The following is a 20,599-nucleotide window of genomic DNA, read 5'->3' on the forward strand; positions in this document are numbered from 1 at the left end:
AAATCTCAATAAATAGAGTGATACAAAGTAGAATGAATTGCATGTCAGTAAGTGTAAGAGGTTTTCAGGCAGAGCTGAACCTTACCTGTTCCTTACCTGTTGTGAATGTTACAGAGCAGTGATGTCAAACACAAATAGAAACATGACCTTTACATTTTACATAAGGCTCACTATGAATGTTGACTTAGGAAACCACATTATCAGTATTATGTTAAATTTAAATTAATATCCAATAAATCTAAGCATTATTTTTATAAGATTTATTAGTAATCACTTGAAGTAGAAGAAATACAAGAACAAAATATAAAACTTAAGTATGACCATGTGAGTAAACTTCTCCTGCCTGGCTCTTCCCCAAACTCCACAACCTTGTTCCTGGGGAAAAAAAGAGTGAGGGCGGAGCTACACAAAACATATCTTCCCTGCGTTAGTTATGTAATGTAGATACATAAATGGGATGCTGGGAGAGAGAGTCTTGGGAAGCAAATTCTAATTACACATTATTTTTATTTATTTTATTAAATATTACCCAATTATATTTTTAAACTATTAATTTCTATTTTAGTAACAACTCTTAAGATAGAAAGGAAAGGGCTAGGCAAATACGTTTAAATGACTTGCCCAGGGTCAGAAAGCTAGGAGGTATCTAAGGCCAAATTGAACCCAGGGCCATCTGAGTCTAGGCCTAATACTCTATCCATTGTTACCTAGTTACCCCCATTTTAATATGGTTCCTGTGCACTGGACCATGTGTTTGACAACTTTATTATAGAGGAGATTCATGTTTTAGACAGGAGACAACTGCTCTATTGAAATCACCGTATAACTGCTAACTTCAGGTACATTTTTTTTTAACTTAACATTTTTTTAAAAAATCAAAGATATTTTATTTTTCCAGTTATATGTAATAATAATTTCCAATATACATTTTCTAAAATTATAAGATCCAAACCATCTCCTTCCATCCTTTCCCTCTCCTACTCAAAAATGGTAAGCAATTTGATTTGGGCCATACGTGTATTATCATGCAAAACACACTTCTATATTGGTCATTGTTTTAAGAGCACACTCATACAAAACGAAAACCCCCAAATATAGCCATAAATACACTGATATGAAAGATAGTATGCTTTGATTTGTATCATCCAACTCAACAGTTCTTTCTCTGGAAGTGGATAACATTTCCTGTCATACATCTTTCAGAATTGCCCTAGATCATTGCATTGCTGAGAGCTGCCAAGTTTCACAGATGATCATTGTTCTGCTTATTACATTCTTTATTAGTTTGTGCAGATCTTTCTAGCTTTTTCTGAAATCATCCTGCTTATCATTTCTTATAGTACAATAGTATTTCATCACTGTCATATACCACAATTTGTTCAGCCATTCTCCAAATGATGGACATCCCATAATTCTAATTCTTTGCCACCACAAAAAGAGCTGTTATAAATATCTTTGTACAAGTAGGTCCTTTCCCTTTTTTTATATCTTTGGGATATAGACCCAGTAGTAGTGTTATAGGATCAAAGGGTATGCACCATAGCTCCAAATTGCCCTCCAGAATGGTCGAATCATTTCACAACTCCACCAGCAATTCAATAGTGTTCAGGCACAGATTTTAAGTACCTCTTTTTCTAGTTTATTTTTGTTTTTCCAGTTATTTGAAAAATATGAAAATAAACAATATCTGAATATGTTATTTCTATTTATTTTTGCCATATAAATTTGAATGATTATTTTTAATATTAGGAAATGACTTGCATTTTGTATTGCAGCTACATATACTGTACTTTTGAAAGAAATAAAAAAATACTTCATTAAACATTCAACTGTGGTCTCATTAAAAACTTGTCACATATACTCAATATGTATTGTTACAGCAAATATAGAATGAAATAAAAGCATTTTCATTAGGTTTTATCATCTAATTCTCTTATGAGTATTAATAGGATTATTAGAACATAAATTTTTAAAAGTGAGTCAAAATGTTTGAAATCATCTAGGCTAACTATGATTATAAAATCAGATGAGCAATTTCAAACTAAATTCAAAATTCAAATATGTAGCTGCAAAATAGTTTTTGAATATTCTTTCTGAAAAAAAATTTAACTTTTTTTCAAAAAAAATTTTTTTTAATATTTAAGGTTTAGGTTGCATGTCTTGGACAGATGATGGACAGTTGCTGGCAGTGGCTACACAAAGAGGCTCACTCCATGTTTTCCTGACAAAGCTTCCAGTTCTTGGAGATACTTTTAGTACACGGATTGCTTATCTTACTTCCCTTCTTGAAGTAACTGTAGCCAACCCTGTTGAAGGAGTATGAAAACTTTTTGATATTTCACTTTTATTTAAAATGACAGATCTCCAAAGGTTCTAATAAATGAGACTAATTATTTTTATAGGAGCTACCAGTCACTGTTTCTGTTGAAGTGGAACCTAATTTCATTGCAGTAGGTCTTTTTCATTTGGCTGTTGGTATGAATAATAGAGCCTGGTTTTATGCATTAGGAGACACAGGTAAGTATAAAATTGACTCTGTCTCTTTAATTTGATAAATATTTGGTCATTTAATAAGAATGATCTTATTATGACCTATGTGCGGTTGCCATCTTTAAAGGAGCTAAAGTTCATTTTTAACTTATTGTGTTCCTTATTTTTTTTTTAAACCCTTACCTTCTGTCTTGGAGCCAATACAGTGTATTGGCTCCAAGGCAGAAGAGTGGTAAGGGTAGGCAATGAGGGTCAGGTGACTTGCCCAGAGTCACACAGCTGGGAAGTGTCTGAGACCAGATTTGAACCTAGGACCTCCCATCTCTAGGCCTGGCTCTCAATCCACTGAGCTACCCAGCTGCCCCCGTGTTCCTTATTTGTTAATTCTGATGTAACAAGAAATATTTTTCTAGACATTGATTCATCTAAAATTAACTGAGGTTTGCAAATTTAATTCTGCTAATACCAGTAACAAAATAAAGTATTAAACAGGTAAATGAATATAAAACCTTGGAATACACTGTAAAATCAAGCAATGTAGATATGTATTGCCTATGCTGTTACTTTTCTAACTAATGAATGCAAATAGTTCCTTTTGAGGCCTTGGGAAAGCTAGCTATGTGTCCAGGGTGCTACATGATAGGTTCAGAAGATAGAGGAATCTCTCAAATCACAGAATCTCAGTGTTGGAAATGAACTCAGATGACATTTAGTCCAATCTGTATGTGAACAACAATCTCTGCCAATTTGACAAATAAATGTTCATTTCCCTTGAAAACTCTTAAGACAGAGTTACTAACTCCCGAGGGAGACAGTTCTACTTTTGGACAAATATTATTGTAAAGCAGTTTTTATGATGTTGAATATAAATGCCTTTCTTGAAATTCCATTCCCTGCTCCTAGTTCTGCTCTTTGGAGTACAGTAGAACTTAAGACCTTCTTCTACCACTTAGTTGCCCCCCTCAGATACTATTCTGACAGCACTCTGAATTTCTTCATTATTTTATTTTGTCTTCCATTTTTTATACCTTTTAAAAGTTTGAGCTAGGGGGCAGCTGGGTAGCTCAGTGGATTGAGAGCCAGGCCTAGAGATGGGAGGTCCTAGGTTCAAATCCGGCCTCAGACACTTCCCAGCTGTGTGACCCTGGGCAAGTCACTTGACCCCCATTGCCTACCCTTACCACTCTTCCACCTATAAGTCAATACACAGAAGTTAAGGGTTTAAAATAAAAAAAAAATAAAAAAAAAATGTTTGAGCTAGTTTTTGAGCTCACATCAGTTTCTTTAGACAATTCCCCTTTCTCCTTTTCATTGGAATCATTTGTATGTTTCTTTAAAATTTCATTCTGGAGAACTTCTTTTCTCTTAGGCCAACTTCACCTATAGGATTTTAGGAAATTGGATCCTACATATATATATATATATATATATATATCTTTTGAACGTGCTGAAGTTCACTCTCCCCAAATCTGAGTTGTACGTAAGAATATATATGGCTTTTCTCACACCTGTTACGAATTCTTATAACATTCCCATTATTTAGCACTAGTTCTTGGTTAGAATCAGCTCAAGAATAGCAGTTTCCTTTATCATCTTCTTTATCTCTTAATGATGAAATTGTAATTGATGAATTAAGAATTTATCAGTAATTGTACTTGTAGTAGAGAATGCCAACAGATGTCCAGATTGCTGATCTTCCCATCCCTTATTACTATATCCTACTTATATATTAGTTTTTGCAGCCTGTTTTCTTGAAATTCCTTGCTTAACTTCTCCATGTTAGGTAGCCTGGAATATACTACAACAACAAAATTAAAAATTCTGTTTCAATTTCTCTTGATCTTTGCTCAGATGATTGCAGTTTCACATGTCCTGTCACCTTGCCCTCAATTCCAGACCCTTGAGATTGTCTTGCCAAGCTCTTTATGCTGTTGATCCTAGCTAGAGTGGGATATCAAGGTCTCTGTGAATGAGAGAGACTTGGTTACTGCTTAAAGAAAGAAAATACTTTGAGAATCAGAGCTGCCCCTCTCACTCTCCAGATGTATCCAGCTATCTCCTTGAGTATAACTTTAACCTGAGACCATTTTAGCAGAAATAATACTTGATCATTTCTCCCTTGGTATGATCTCTGGTATGTTCTAATTCTACACTAGATGCCTTTCCCCTGTAAGTATATGCTCCTTTCCATTAGTTTTTTTTAATGTGTTACTTTTCCCTATAAGGTCCTTGAAAATTAGTGCCATCTTATTTTCCTGTTTTTGTATCCTCAGTGCTTAGCACAGTGACTGGCACCATAGTATTTAATAAATACTTTAATAAATCTCCCCCAGCAGTAATTAAAACAATTTACTAGTATCCACTTTGATATGGGACAGGAATTTGAGATAAGTCATTGGGTTTCCATGGGGAAACATCTTGAAATATTACTTGGAAAGGACCCTATCCTTTCTATTTCCAAGTTTGAGGGATCAATTGGCTTGTATAGTCTTGCCAAGTTACTGAGTGTGGTTTGGAAAAGGTCACATTCCAGCACAGACAGCCCTGACGGAATTATTGCCTAGAGCAGGTCTATCTTGTATCTGTCCAGATTCCAAAAAACTAGAACTTCCTCTCCAGTATCAGAATTATGAGGATATTTGTAATGTAGTTGAGAAACAGAAGTTGCCCCACATAGGCCATATGGTTTTGCTGTTAAACTAACCTGAGAAGCCCAAATTCCTGGATGGATTCGTTGTTGACGAGGATAGAAAAGACAGCCCTAGGAGATTTTTCTAAAGAAAACTGAAGGAGAGCATTCATCTGGTTCTCTATTTAAACTATTTTGTTAAAAAGAAGACTATGGAATCATGGCTTTGGGTAAGAAAGTTTATTGGAAAACCTATTATTTTGTTCTCATTCTCGGTAGTATGTTTTCTATGTATACTTCTCTGATTTGAAACACTGTTTCCATCATTCATTTCAGTTCCTTAATCTGATATTCTTAAAGAATTCTGATTCCTAACCTCTGGTTTATGTTTCACTAAGATCTTGATTTTGACTATACTCTCCTTTTTCTAGACTAGTTTTTCCTCTGGTCCATGGATTGCTTTAATTACTGGCACAGGTCAACCTCTCTTTAGAGGTTACAACAAATCAAACAAGATTCCCTGAACAGAGAAGGCTGTTCATATTTAGGAAGAGTAGATAGTGCCAAGGAATAGGTTTCTGACTCCATTTGTGTTGTTTTTCACACTCTTCCTTTTTTTTGCACTGTATGATGTGCCAGTTTGTACTTGCATAGTTCCAGTTTTTGTACAGGCATCACAAAAGATCACACTGTTGATTTCAGAAACATTGCTTATAAATTATTGCTGCATCCTTCTTTTCTTATTGAGTAGCATTGTACCTCAGTTAAATAATTCAAGCACACTTGTTACTGGTTTCAAAGCTTATGGTTTTTCATACAAGAGATTTTTTATTTATTCTAGAACCAAAAAAATCACATCCAGTTCTCTGTTGATGTAAGTGATTTTGGAGTTAAGAATACTGAAAATACCTTCTGAGATTATCTTCAGTTTATCCTGTATGTATTGTGGTTGTTTGGATGCTAACTTCCCCATTAAGTTGTGAGCTCTTTGAGAGAAGGTACCGTTTTTTGGCCTTTCTTCATATCCCTAGTACTTAGCACAGTGCCTGGCACATATTAGGTGCCTAATAAATACTTGTGTGACCAGCTGAAACTACATTTATATGCCACAGTTGTTCAGCCATTCTTCAGGAGATAGGTATTGCCTAAGTTTGTAGTTTTAGACACCTTTGAAAAGAATTACTATAAATATTTTTGTACGTACAGATCTTTTTCCTCATTATTTGATTTCTTTGGAGTATAGGTATAGTAGAAGTTTGAGGAAATTGAGGGATTAGAATAGAAAGTGGTAGTGGGAATTGGGTGAACCACACTGACACCATCTTGTGAATTAGTTCTAGAACTATCATAGTTCTCTTTCTATTCAATTATGGATCTGGTTCAACTTCAGGCTTATGACAAAACATTATTCAGTTGTGAGGATTAGAAGAAAACTTTATTGCATTGTTTGAACTTAGACCTGCTTGGCTAAAACACTGGACCACCTCTACCTACAACTTAGAGACCCTTAACTAAGAACCTATATTATGTTGAGCAGAAACCCTATTAGACCTAAAGACTGATACAGGGAGTTTTCTCATAATTGTACATCAGAAGCAACCCATATGTCTTCTGAAAATTGGTCCAATTTTGATCAGTTATTGTTTACATGTTCCATTGATTATTTACTTACACTTGGGAGGGGGCATAGGATACCTCTTTTTCTGAAGTCAAGGAACTGCACCCATTCACTCTCCTCCTCCTGATTTGAAAATTCATAATCTTTTATCCAATTAGAAATCAGATTACCTAATGTTGTATTGTTTTCTATTAATTATTGTTTTTACTTGATTGTTCCTAATGTATAAAATTCTGTCTCCTCCTGTATTTGAGGTCTAGTTGAGGAAAGGACCTTGTCCTAATTTGTTGGGCAATTGGTTGATAAATGCATTTACTAATGCATTGCATAATAAATCAATATGCTTAAAAGATTGAAACTTTGTCTCCTCAGTCATTTCATCCTTCACTCACCATAGAAGTTTAAGTGGGTGAAAGGGTAAGCACAATTTATTAACTTTTGGGCATAGTTTCTGATTACTTTCCAGAATGGCTGGACCAATTCATAGCTCCTCTAGCAGTGCACAAGTGAACTTATTTTCCCATGTCTCCTCCAACAGTTTTTATTTTCCTTTTTTTTGTTATCTTTACCAATTTAATGAGTGTGATATCTAAGAGATGCTTAAATTGCAATTCTCCAATTATTAGTGATTGGAGCATTTTTTATATGATTGTTACTAGTTTGTACTTCTTTTGAAAACTGCCTATTGATATCATTTAATGAGGATAGGTCTTAGTTGGGGAATAGGCCTTAGTCTTATTAATTTGAATCCATTCTTATTTGTTTCTGAAATAAGACCTTTAAAGAAACTTGATGCAAAGATTTTTACCATTACCTATTTTCCTTCTAATTTTAATTGCATTAAGTTTGTGAAAGCTGTTAATTGTATCTTCTAAGATTCTCTCTGTTACTCAGTTGGTCATGAATTCTTTCCCTATCCATAGGTCCAAGAGGTCATTTCTTCTTTGCTCCTCTAATTTGCTTATGATGTCACCTTTTATGTCTAAAGCATGTATCTATTTGGAATTTATTTTGGTATAATGTTTGATCTGGTGGTCATAACCAAATTTCTAGTTTGTAGTTATTTTGAAAACTATTCATGTCTGTTGATATTGGGGAGATTATTCTTGCCACTGACTTAATAAAATCACCAAGTGGACAACCAAAAAATGACTTGGCGAGTCATGTGTCCTATACTTGGAAAAACCAATTTTATTTTTTAGATGTTGAACTATATAAGTCTATAAAAGAGATAAAACTTTAAAATATTAAGTTATTTTTCTTGACTTATATAGGTGTCAAAAAACTGAAAGATATGGAATATCTGGGGACTGTCGTCAGTATGAGCCTTAATTCTGACTATGCTGCTGTGCTCTTTGAGGGAAAAGTTCAATTACATATGGTAAGGATATACTATATTTATCTGATCATGGATTCTCAGGGATGGCTTCTGAAAATCTTCTGTTGGACAATTCTGCCAATGGAGCCTACTAAACAAGTTTACCACCTATTGTATTGACTCCTCAATCCACATTATTATTATCTCACTTCCTCAGGTGCAAGCAGTTTTCCCAAATACCTTCTCCCAAATATTCATTCTTATTTTATTTGAGACTGCCTTTCTTTTGTCTAGGTATGACTCAGTTCAATAATTATGTTGCCTATCCCATCTGTTTAGAGACTTGAATCTAATGTTCACAAACTTTCTTATATTCTCAGATTTTTTTTGTTTTAATTATTTTCAGTTACTTTTGGAAACAATTTTTGACAACTGCTTTCTGATATTTTAGATTTCAGATTTCTCCTTCCCTTTCCCCCTCTCTACCCTGAGATGATAAAGAGTCTGAAATAGGTTATACCCATACTTTCATGCAGTACATATTTCCATATTGCTCATGTTGTGAAGACACATCACACATACAATAAAAATCTCATGAAGGAAATAAAGTAGAAGATGGCATGCTTGGTCAGCCCAAAGTTTGACAGTAACAAATCTGAAAGGGGATATGGGAGCTTGAATTTACAGTAATGATTAAAAAAAATCCGTGGGATCAATTTGTAACATGCCAGAGTTAAAGAATTAAATAGAATAGTGGTTGACTTGAATGAGAAAACTTCTCATTCAGCAACTTTCTAAACATAGCTTTCTTCCATGTTGGCAGCATGCCAACCATGCCCTTTCATAGCGCCACAACCCTGGTATTGTCATGGAACCAGCAGAATTCCATGAGAATTAATTTACTGAATCATTACATTGCTATTTAATTTCATATTTTAGATAGAAAGTGAAATTTTAGATGCTCAAGAAGAGCGAGAAACTCGTCTTTTCCCAGCAACAGCTGATGAATGTAGAATTTTGTGCCATACATTAACTGGTGATTTCCTCATCTATGGGACTGATGTATGTATTTTATATTAATTTGTTATCAAATTAATTGTGTAGGAGTTGCTAACTTTTATTCTTTTTACTTCTTAAAACCTATAAAAGCTTAAGAGAGAAATTTATTATAGGAAGTAATCAAATTTTTTACCCTGGAGATGTTTAAGAATATTTTAAAAAACCCATCCATCTTGGATTATTTTATATATTCCACGTGAAGAATTAGATTACTTGTCCTCTTGAAATCTCTTTATTTTAAAAATAATGATATTTTATTTTTTTTCAATTACATGGAAAAGTAACTTTTTAGCATTCATTTTAACCTTCTCCTTCTCACCTTCCTTCCCTCTCTCTCACCCCTCCCCTCTACCTGATAAAGATTTTACATGTGCAATCATGTAAAACATTTCCCCAAATTAGTCATTTTGTGGAAGAGATCTCAAACTACAGCAACAAAAAAGAAAGTGAAATATAGTGTGTTTTGATCTGCATTCAGAATCTAATAGTTCTTTTTCTGAGGGCATTTCTCAGACAGCATTTTTTATCATGAGTCTCTAGGACTGACTTGGATCACTGCATTGCTGAGAATAACTAGGTCATTCAGTTTTTCAACAAAAAATATTGCTATCATGTGCAATGTTTTTCTGTTTATGCTTACTTCACTTTGCATCAGTTTAAGTAAGTCATTTTGGACTTTTTCAAAACCATCTTGCTCATCATTTCTTATAGCACAATAGTATTCCATTATAGTCATATACCACAACTTGTCCAGCCATTGCCCAATTGATAGATGGCCCCTCAATTTGCAGTTCTTTGCTACCATAATAAGAGCTCCTATAAATATTTTTGTACAAATTTGTCCCTTCCCTTTCCTCCTTTTTTTGGATCTTTTTTGGATACAGACTTACTGCTGGATCAAAAACTATGCATAGTTTTAGAGCCCTTTGGGTGAAGTTCCAAATCGCTCTCCAGAATAGTTGGATCAGATCACAATTGTTTTAGTGTCTCAGATTTTCCCACATCCCTTCCTTTTCTGTCATATTGGCTAATCTGATAAGTGCAAAGTGGTGCCTCTGAGTTGTTTTAAATTCCACTTCTCTAATGAAGAGTGATTGAGAGCATTTTTCATATGACTATAGATAGCTTTGATTTCTTCATCTGAAAACTGCCTACTCTCATTCTTTGACCACTTGTCAATTGGAGAATGAATTACATTTTTATAAATTTGATTTAGTTCTATTTTACAAATGAGGAAACTGAAGTACACAGGGTTAAATGACTTGTCCAGGATCATATCACTAGTAAGTGACTGAGACCAAACTTGAACTCAGGAAGATGAGGCTTCCTGACTCCAGGCTAAAATTCTATCTGTTGCACTACCTAGCTGCTAGGCAAATTTATCATTAAGAGGTGGTGGGATAGGACCTATAACTGGAATATTAGGATAGGTACAAAAAAAGTGTAGGATAGATAAAGTGAGTGGAATATTATTGTATATTAAGAAGGTACATTCACACAAGGAAATCCAAGAACCAGAGTGGGAATACATACATGAAGGATGAAAGAACAGAAAGAATATTGTCATCGGAATAAATTATAGCCTATTTGAACTGAAAGAAGAAACAAAAGAGGAACTGAGAAACATCACAAACCTGGGACAGCAGCATGATATTTAAAATGATGGGGACTTTAATTATCCATCATTTGTTGGAACATTCTCTTTGTCTCTCTGTCTCTCCTCTTTTCTCTCACAAACATAATAACTAATACAATATTTTCTTAATTTGCCTTAATGATAATTTAATCAATGAAAAGGTAGAGGAATGAATAAGGAAAATTTTCTTTTTAGGTAGTCTGATTAGAGTCCAAATGTAGTGGCTCCACTGTCATTAATGGAAAAAGATTTTATCATAGAAATTTTCACCTATGTTGTGCTTTTTTTGGGTCAGCTTCCCTAGGTTCATCCTTTTTTTTTTTAACTCTGTTCCAAGTACAATACTAAATTAATATTTTTTCCAAGGCAGAAGAGTGGTAAAAAGGCTAATCAATGGGGTTTAAGAAATTTACCCAGAGTAATACAGCTATGAAATGTCTGAGGTAAAATTTGAACCCAGGATTTCCCATCTTTAGTCCTGGCTCTCAATCCACAGAGCCTACCTGCCCCTCCTAAGTTTATCTTTAAATACTCTGGGGATGACTTTGCTTAGTTGGGTGTCTTACCATCCTCTCTATACATTATCCCCTTGCATTACTTAAAAAATGATAGTATTTATAATATTTTACTATCTTCCATGATATTTTTAAAAAGGTATATGATACCTTTTGTTTTTACATCACAACTACTCTCATATATTCCTCTACATTGACCTCTTCTTTGTTAACATGGAAATAAGTTACATTAACCAATCAATACTATGGCTTAGTTTGACAATTTATCAAAAATTCTACATTCACAGCCCTTTACTTCTGCTGAGAAGTAATATGTCTCATGTATTTTCTGGGGCCAATATTAATCATTAAAATTTGAATTTGTCTGCCCTTCAGAGTTTTTTAAACTTAGCCTTGTGATCAGGCAGAACATCTTATATAACCACTCAATAAGTCCAGGTATAACCCCCCAACATGGGAAGATTAATCTTATTAAGAAGTCAAGTCATCTTATAGACTCTATTGTTAAGAATACTAATTCCCAAGTACTCATTCCAGTGATTAGGTACAATTCTCAATAATAAATAATACAGAAATTTCACAGTTCTTACATTGCTAAAATTTTTTCCCATTATCCTTCTGTTTTCTCTTTCTTAGAGACCTTTCCACATAACAAATATATTATTTATTTTTTAGTATTAAAAAACAAACAAACCCTAACCTTCTGTCTTAGAATCAAGGGCTAGGCAATGGGGCTTAAATGACTTGCCCAGGTTCAAACAGCTAAGAAGTGTGTGAGGTCAGATTTGAATCTAGGACCTCCCGTCTCTAGACCTGGAACAAATATTTTTTTTAAAGAACGAAGAAAAATATTAACAAACTGATCAATACTTTGAGAAAGACTGCAAATATATGTATTGTTCTTTGTCCATGAAATTTCCCATCTCTTCAAAGAAGAGGAGTAGAAGTATCTTCTTATATGTCTTCTTTGGGGTCATGGTTACTCTTATTTTGCAACATTCACTTTTAACTGTTTTGTGGTTGTTCTTTCCTTTACATTTTTGTACTGCCTATTCAACACGTTACTTTCAAAACTAATGTTCGTATGTCCTTCTGAGCCTCCTGTTATCTTTTTTAGCTTTATTAGTTTTAATGGTTTTAATTATTTTTAAGTAACATTCTTCTCTCTTCCACAGCCTCCATTTCTCCTCAAATGAAAAAAGAAAAATACAAATAAACATAATGAAGCAAAACAAATCCACACACTTGCCATTTCCAAGATTTCTCTAATTCTGCACTTGGAGTCCTTCACCCCTCTGCTAGGAAATGAGTAGTGTGTTTCTATCACATATCCTCTGGAATTGTGCTCAATAATTGCATTGATCAGAGTTCTTAGGTGTTTCAGTTATTTTTCTTGACAGTGCTGTTATTACTGTATAAAGTTTTTCTTGTTTCTACTCACTTCGTTCATACAAGTCTTCGTGGGTTTTTCTGAAACATTTCATTAATTGTTTTATTATTACTCAGTAATATATTCCATTATATTCATATATAATTTTTTTCAGCCATTCCCCAATTGTTAGGCACCCCTTTTGTTTCCAGGCCTTTGTTACCATCATCACCAAAACAAAAATCTGTTATATTTTAATACAGATGAATCCTTTTCCTTTTTCCTTTATCTCTTTGAGGGTATAAGATTAATGGTGATATAGCTAGGTTAAAGGTTATCTACAATGTAGTGACTTTTGGCATATAATTCCAAACTGTTTTCCAGAATGATTGAACCAATTCACAGCTGTGCCTGTCAAGTGACAGCCCCTATAAGATTTGTCATTTTCTTTTTTGGTTGTAGTTGCTAATTTTATAGATGTGAGATGGAACCTCAAAGGTCTTCTAATTTGCATTTAATTTATAGGAATTTCATCCTATTTGTACCCAAAGACCAGTTAAAGTGAATACATGCTTATTTTACTTCACCCAGGTCATTTTGTTCAACTGTGCATCCCATATTCTCACTTTTTAAAAAGAATAAAGAGCACCAACAAGGTTCTTTTCTCCTTTTGCTCCATCAGTCACCATTTTTCTTTTATGCAGCTTTGGCCCTCTCCTATTTTTTTCAACAAACAAATTCAAATCTATTTCTTTTCTGAAAAAAAAATATGTTGTCTTTGCTTCAAGTTATCATCCTATCTTTTTTCCTTACTTTTACTGACAAATTTCTTGAGTCTATACTTTTTTCTTATGTTATTTTCCTGTGTACTATCTTGCAGTCATTTCTTTTTCCATTTTTCAACTGAAACCTCTTTGCCAAAGGTCAAAAGTAATTTTGGGGGGGCCAAATGCCATTTTCTCAGATTTAATCATCCTCAGGCCTTCTATTTTTTTGCTGATACTCTTAATGTGGTGTACAACATTAAAATTTTTTCTCATGCTCTCTTAAAGTTTGTCACATGAAAAAGGGATTAAACTTATTCTGCTTGATCCCATGAAGGCAGAATTGGGAGCCATGGGTACAAGTTGTAGGAACACAACTTTAATTTCAGTGTAAGGAGAAACATCCGAATAACTAGAGCTATTAAAAAATGGAAAGAGCTGTCTTGGATAGCAGGTTTCCTTTCTTTGCAGATTTTGAAGGAGATATATTAAATGACCATCAGTCATTTACAAGCATTAATTATGCAATTACAAAGTGCCAGGCACTGTGCACTTTGTGGGAGTATAGTAGAGGAGATTCCTATTCAGGTTGGTAATGCCTTCATCTTAGATTCTGTGATTCTTACTCTTCCATTGGCTCTTAAGATAATTATACTATCTGAGTTCTTCTTGGAGAAGGAAATGGTAAACCACTTCAGAATATTTGCCAAGAAAACTCCAATTAGGGTCAGAAAGAATTGGACACAACTGAAAAATGACTCAAGTTCTATCTCTCTGATCATTCCTTTTTTGTTGATTCTTTTTCCTTTCCCCAAATTCTCTAAATCTAAGTATTCTGAAGATTTTGCTCTTGGCCCTGATTTCTTTTTATACTTTCTTCTTTGGCAATTTCAACTAATCTCATAGCCAGGCAAATGTGCCTTAAATTTATATCTCTATTCTTGAACTCCTGTCTTAGCTCCAATCTCACATTTCAACTGAGAACTCTATCTTGGTTGTCTCACCGATCTAAAGTTCAGCATGGCTGAAACTGAATTCTACTCCTCTTCCCTCAAACTCTCAATCAGTTCTTCTTTCTGACTTTCCTGTTTTATTAATGGTATTGCCATTAATCTAGTCACCCAGGCTCGAGATCTTAGGAGTCATCTTCAATTCCTCTGTCTTCCTTATTCTATACATATGATTTATTGTCAAATCCTATAGATTGTACTTCAGTAATGTTTCTCAAATTGGTTTCCTTTTAAGAATTATTAATTTTAAATTAAATTTTCTTTTTTCATAAACTTAATAATCAACAAATACATATTTCAGTATGTAAAGGAAAAGAAATGCTTCTGAAAGAAACTTGAACATTGTATTTTAAGAAATGCAGTTGTCCCCAAAGTCCTAGTGCAGTTTTAAGCTTTGATAACATATACATATATAACTTAGCAAAGTAGTAACAAAACTCCTTTATTTATTTCATGTTCTGTTTTATAATTTTGTGTATTTAAAATGCTTTGTTGGTACTTTTTGTGCATACTAGTTTTCAATCCAATTTCTGTGAATTTGTGAAAATCTTTTCTTCCTCTGGCTACTAAGATACTATAGTATCCTGGTTCTTCTATCTCGCCATCCTTTACTTTTTTTCTGATCCTAATTAATATATTACTCTTTCATTTCTACTAAGTAGAAGCACTAACTAATAACAAATATAAAGTCTAACAAAGAAAATTTAAAAACTGACCATATCTGAGAATATCCATCCATTTTTTTATCCTTAGTTCATTACCTCTTTGTCAAGAGGTAGGAAAAAATTTCAAATTGGTTTTTTGAATCCACTTTGATCAGAGTTCAGAGGGCTACCAAAATAGTTTTCTTTCATATTGTTATTGTCTTTATATAAATTGTTTTTTTGGTTCTGCTCATTTAACTTTGAATTAGTTTATACTTTTATTACCACTGCTACCATCAAAATGTGGGTTTTCAGTGCCTCCTGCCTCACAGTTTACTAACCAGTCTCTGTCCTTTCACTGTTGCTTTATTAAATCTTCCTAAAGCACAACTTTGGTCATGTCACTTGGACAAGTCAATGAATCTTTTTTTGGGCCTCAATTTTCTCATCTTTAAAATGGAGGGGCTGAATTGGGACATAGCATAACATGATGACAAGAATGCTACATTAGAGTCAAAGGATCTCGGTTTGAATTCCAGTTGTGCCATTGTACTACTGTGAGACCTTATGTCTGTCATTTAATCTCTCTGAGGCTTAGTTTTTTCATCTCCAAAACAGGAATCAGAGTTGATGATTTCCAAGGTTCCATCCAGGTATTAATAGTTGTAGAGTTAGAATTTGAGCCCAGCTATTACAGTTCTAAATGTAGTACTCATTTTATGTTGCTACTGGATTATAAACTCTTTGAGAACATGGGCTGTGTTTTATTCATCTCTGCATTCCTCTCACATCTAGCATTTACATACTTAAAACAATTTATCAAATAAAAAGAGGAAATTTAACTAAAATAAATACATTGATAGATTATATTATCAATTTTTATATTAGATAAGAGAAATCCTATGTTGAAAAGTGGTAGATACTGTTTTGTGGGTTTGCTTTATATTAAAATTTAAAAATCAATACTTTTTTTTTATTAGGCTGGTGTAATTCATTATTTTTACATTGAAGACTGGCAACATGTGAATGAATATCGGCATACTGTCAGTGTTAGAAAGATTTTTCCAGATCCAAATGGGACTAGGTTGGCTTTCATTGATGATAAAAGTGATGGTTTTCTATATTGCCCTGTAAGTCCTAATAAAAATAAATATGGACAATATTTGAAAGTTGTAAAAGATAATTATATACAAATATTTTTGTATAAAGAATCTTTTAAATATATATTTTTCATTGTAGGTAATTGATACAGTGTATGAAATTCCAAATTTTCCACCAACTGTCAAATGCATTCTTTGGGAAAATTGGTCAATGGATAAAGGTGTATTTGTGGCTTACGATGATGATAAAGTATATACTTATGTCTTTCACAAGGATACTATACAAGGTACAATAATTTCTTTTTAATTAAAATACTAAGTATGATGTATTCAAACACATTAATTTTCCTTTTAATTGTGTATTTAGTAATCATAAGTAAACACAAATTTTTCAATATACAAAGGACACAAATAATTGAATATGTAATTATGAACTTGTAATGAAGGGTTTGTTTTTACAAAGGTACATATTAAATTTAACAAAATAGCAATAACATATTTTTGTGCCCCTCTCTGAGTTTTTTGTTTTCTTTTGCATATTTAAATATTTTATTAGTATTCTTTCTTATTTTTTCCATTTTTATCATTTTTCAGCTGCCCTTACTCCTTTATAAATAAATGCCTTTCCTTGTAATAAATAAGAATTGTCAAGTAAAGCAAATCTGTCCTATAGCCATGGTCTGATTTTGTACTTCTGGTCCATCACCCCTTTTGCAGGATTTTGGAGGTATATTTTATCATCAGATTTCTGAGTTATGATTGGTTACTATCATCATCAATTCTAAAAGGTTTTCAGAGTTGTTTTCCTTGATATTATTGTGGTTATCATGTAACTTGTTTTTCCTTTTTTTTTTTTTAAACCCTTAACTTCTGTGCACTGGCTCATAGGTGGAAGAGTGGTAAGGGTGGGCAATGGGGGTCAAGTGACCTGCCCAGGGTCACACAACTGGGAAGTGTCTGAGGCCAGATTTGAACCTAGGACCTCCCGACTCTAGGCCTGACTCTCAATCCACTGAGCTACCCAGCTGCCCCCTATGTTTTTCCTTTCTGCTTATTTTACTTGGCATCAGTTTAAATTAATCTTCCCAAGTCTTTCAGAATTCTTTCCATGTTATTTCTTAGAGTACAATAATATTCCTTTTCATTAATGTTTGATAGTTTCTTTAGATAGTCACTGATGGGCACCTACTTTATTTCTACTACTACAACAAAAAATGGTGCTATAAGTATTTTTATATGTTTGGATTTTTTTTGTCTTTTACCACTTCTGAGTGAGAATCTGCTTGATATTTCTGGTAGAGTTGTGATTATAGGGGGGTATATTTCCAAATTACTTCCCAGAATATTTAGAATAATTTAAATTATACCAATAATACATTTATGTGTTTGTTTTTCCTTTCATGTCTCCTCCAATATTTTTCAATTTCCCTTTTGTCATCTTTGTCAATTTAGTGGGTGTAAAGTAGAACCTGAGGGTTGTTTTAATGTACAGTTTTCTTTCTGTTAGTGATTTGGAGCTTTTTTATATGGTTGTTAATAAATTGCATTTCTTTGAAAAAGTAAAACCTTTTCCTATATTTTGACCATTTAGACATTGGGAAATGACTCAATTCACACATATTTTTGATAAAGCTGGATATCATTGTTAAGAGACCAGTGATGGTGAACTTTTTAGAGACTGAGTGTCCAAGCTGCAACCCTCATGCCACATATGGGCCCCCCTGCCTTACCCTAGACAGTAGTGGGAGGAAGCACTCCCTTTGGGCTACTGGGCAGAAGGGCAGATCATGTGAGAAATGTCCTTAGGCACACGTGGAGAGAGGGAAGAGAGCAGCCCCCTCTGGCATGCTTGCCATAATTTCACCAACACAGCAATAGGGTTTGATCATTTCTTTTATCTGTTATTGAAATGCATGTTGTTTCAGTGTCAGTTTAGTCTTCATTTTTAGTCTGAAACATCCTTGGAATATTTATCAGTCAATCATTGAATTTATAGTGAATACCTCCTGTTTTATCTAAGACTTAGACTAGATTTTCAAATTCAGCTTGATATATTAAACCTTTTGGTCCAAGGTATTGAGCAATTGCTCACTGCATGACATTCAAATGAAGGGAAAGTGACAACTTTTTCTTAAAGACTGATGACCAATTTAAGTTCAAGTATAATTTTAAGTTAAATCCATATCAGAATTAACCTTTGTGTTAGAAGATATTAGTGAACTAATATAATTCACTGGGAGTTCATTATAATTCTGTCCATTTGATCAATAATGGTGGGACATTGTCAGAGATAAGATTTTTTTGTACCAGGATCCTTTTTGTCTTTCCATAACTAAATTTCTTTAATAACATTCAAGACCAACATATCTTTTACCAAATATTCTTTTGCAGAGAATAGATTTTTTTACATGTCAATTGTATTTGTTATATATTTAATCAGATCATTTAAAGGGAGAAGGGAAAAGATTAACTAGAGAGAAGTGGCCAAATATGAAAAATGTGCCTTCCATTAGTAGGTACTTACTGTATTTCTGTTGAGTTGTATTAGCAATAGAGTTCATCAAAAAACAAATTGAAACTCTATGTAAAGGGTAGGGATGATGGTGAATTACATTTTTCAGGATTTGAAGACTGAACATTTCCAAGGATATCCTTTCTGATTACACTGACTACTTTCCTAGTATATTTTATGTTTTGTCAATCATGGTGTAAGGATTAGATTTACAAACTTCTTAAAAATAATTCTCTGATTTTATAATGTAGGATCCAAGGTAATCTTGGCAGGAGGCACAAAGGTTCCCTTTTCCCACAAGCCATTGCTCTTATATAATGGAGAATTAACCTGCCAGACACAGAGTGGAAAAATAAACAATATCTACCTTAGCACCCATAGCTTTCTCAATGGTTTTATAGACTCAAAAAATCACGAACTGAGACAAATATTGATGCAAACTTTAATGCTAAAAAGGTAAGCCTCGTTTTTATTTATTTGAGAATGATCATCTACTTTTATAGCCTGATGTGATGTTATAGCCTACTGTTACATATAGATCAGTGAATTTACTGGAAAATAATTATTATAACAAATTATCCCAAGTCCCTCAAAGTTTTAGGTGCTCCTTGAGTTCTAGTACCTACTCTTTTTTTTTTAAACCCTTACCTTCCACTTTGGAGTCAATATACAGTAAGCAGAAGGTAAGGGCTGGGCAATGGGGGTTAAGTAGCTTGCCCAGAGTCATACAGCTAGGAAGTGTCTGAGGTCAGATTTGAACCTAGGACCTTCTGTATATAGACCTGACTCTCAATTAACTGAGCTACCCAGCTGAATGACTGGTTGTTCACTCCTTTCCTCCTTTTCCCCTGCCTAGCTACTCCATGTGTTCCAAAAAAACACAGAATCTGAAAGGTGGAAAGCACTTTATAGATTATCTAGTCTAACCTGTAGCTGAACAAGAATTTCATCTATAAAATATTCATGGACTAATATAATTTTTACTTGAAGACCTTTAGAGAAGGGAAGGGCAACTAAATGGCAAAGTGGATAAGATACTGGGCCTGGAGTTGGGAATATACCTCTTCCCAAGTTTAAATTTGGCCTTAGACTCTTATTAGCTGTGTGAGCCTGGGCAAGTCAATTAACCTTGTTGGCTTCAGTTCCTCATCTGTAAAATGAGCTGGAGAAGGAAATGGCAAACCATTCAAGTATCTTTGCCAATAAAACCCAAATGGGATTATTAAAGGTCAGACATGATTGCAAATGACTAAATAATGACAACAGTGGAGAGAAAATTAATAACTCTCAAGGCTGACTATTCCAATTTAAGATAGCTCTAATTGTTAAACCTTTTTCATTTTGAAACCTTCACAACTTGGCTTCCTCCTGCTTTTCCAGTTTTCTTACCCATTACTTACCTTAGTAAAACTGTCCGCCTTGCTTTTCCTCACACAAAACACTCTATTTTCCACATTTAGGCAATTTTACTGGTTGTCCCAATTTCTGGAAATTTCTCCCACCTATCTCTGCCTTCCCTGGCTTTCTCTCATTCTCTGCTAAAATCCCACCTTCTACTAGAAACCTCTCCTACTACCTTAATATGAATTCTTTCCTCTTTGTTGATTATCTCCAAGTTATCCTGTAGATTTCTTATTTATACATTGTTCTTTTCACTTTGTCTCCCCAATCTTATTCTGAGCTCTTTGAGAGTAGAGTCTGTTTTTTGCTTTGTATCCCCAGTATTTAGCATGGTACCTGGCACATAGTGGATACTTCCTATATGCTTATTGACTGATTGTTAAGGTCTTTGAGAATGCCAATTCTCTCTAGGTGATCATTCTTGGTTCATTAGTCTAAGAGGTATGATTAGCTTAAATAACCTAGTCTTCATGTCATTGGGAAACCCTGCCTGCCTCTTTCCTGAATCTGCCACATTTCAGTGAATCGTCATAC

The 20,599-nt window shown here is 33.8% G+C and overlaps 1 protein-coding gene across 1 annotated transcript in view; it reads left to right on the plus strand.

Moving 5' to 3' along the window:
- LOC123252422 (WD repeat-containing protein 19-like) overlaps positions 1-20,599 on the plus strand; it is a 200,917-nt gene that overhangs the window by 42,068 nt on the left and 138,250 nt on the right. The window contains exons 11-17 of the mRNA XM_044681745.1: positions 2,145-2,317; positions 2,403-2,517; positions 8,012-8,118; positions 8,995-9,117; positions 16,033-16,182; positions 16,292-16,439; positions 18,916-19,120. Coding sequence (XP_044537680.1) covers positions 2,145-2,317; positions 2,403-2,517; positions 8,012-8,118; positions 8,995-9,117; positions 16,033-16,182; positions 16,292-16,439; positions 18,916-19,120 — 1,021 coding nt within the window. The remainder of the gene's footprint in view (positions 1-2,144; positions 2,318-2,402; positions 2,518-8,011; positions 8,119-8,994; positions 9,118-16,032; positions 16,183-16,291; positions 16,440-18,915; positions 19,121-20,599) is intronic.

Source organism: Gracilinanus agilis, chromosome 6 (assembly GCF_016433145.1).
Source record: "Gracilinanus agilis isolate LMUSP501 chromosome 6, AgileGrace, whole genome shotgun sequence".
In the NCBI taxonomy this organism is placed as follows: domain Eukaryota; kingdom Metazoa; phylum Chordata; class Mammalia; order Didelphimorphia; family Didelphidae; genus Gracilinanus; species Gracilinanus agilis.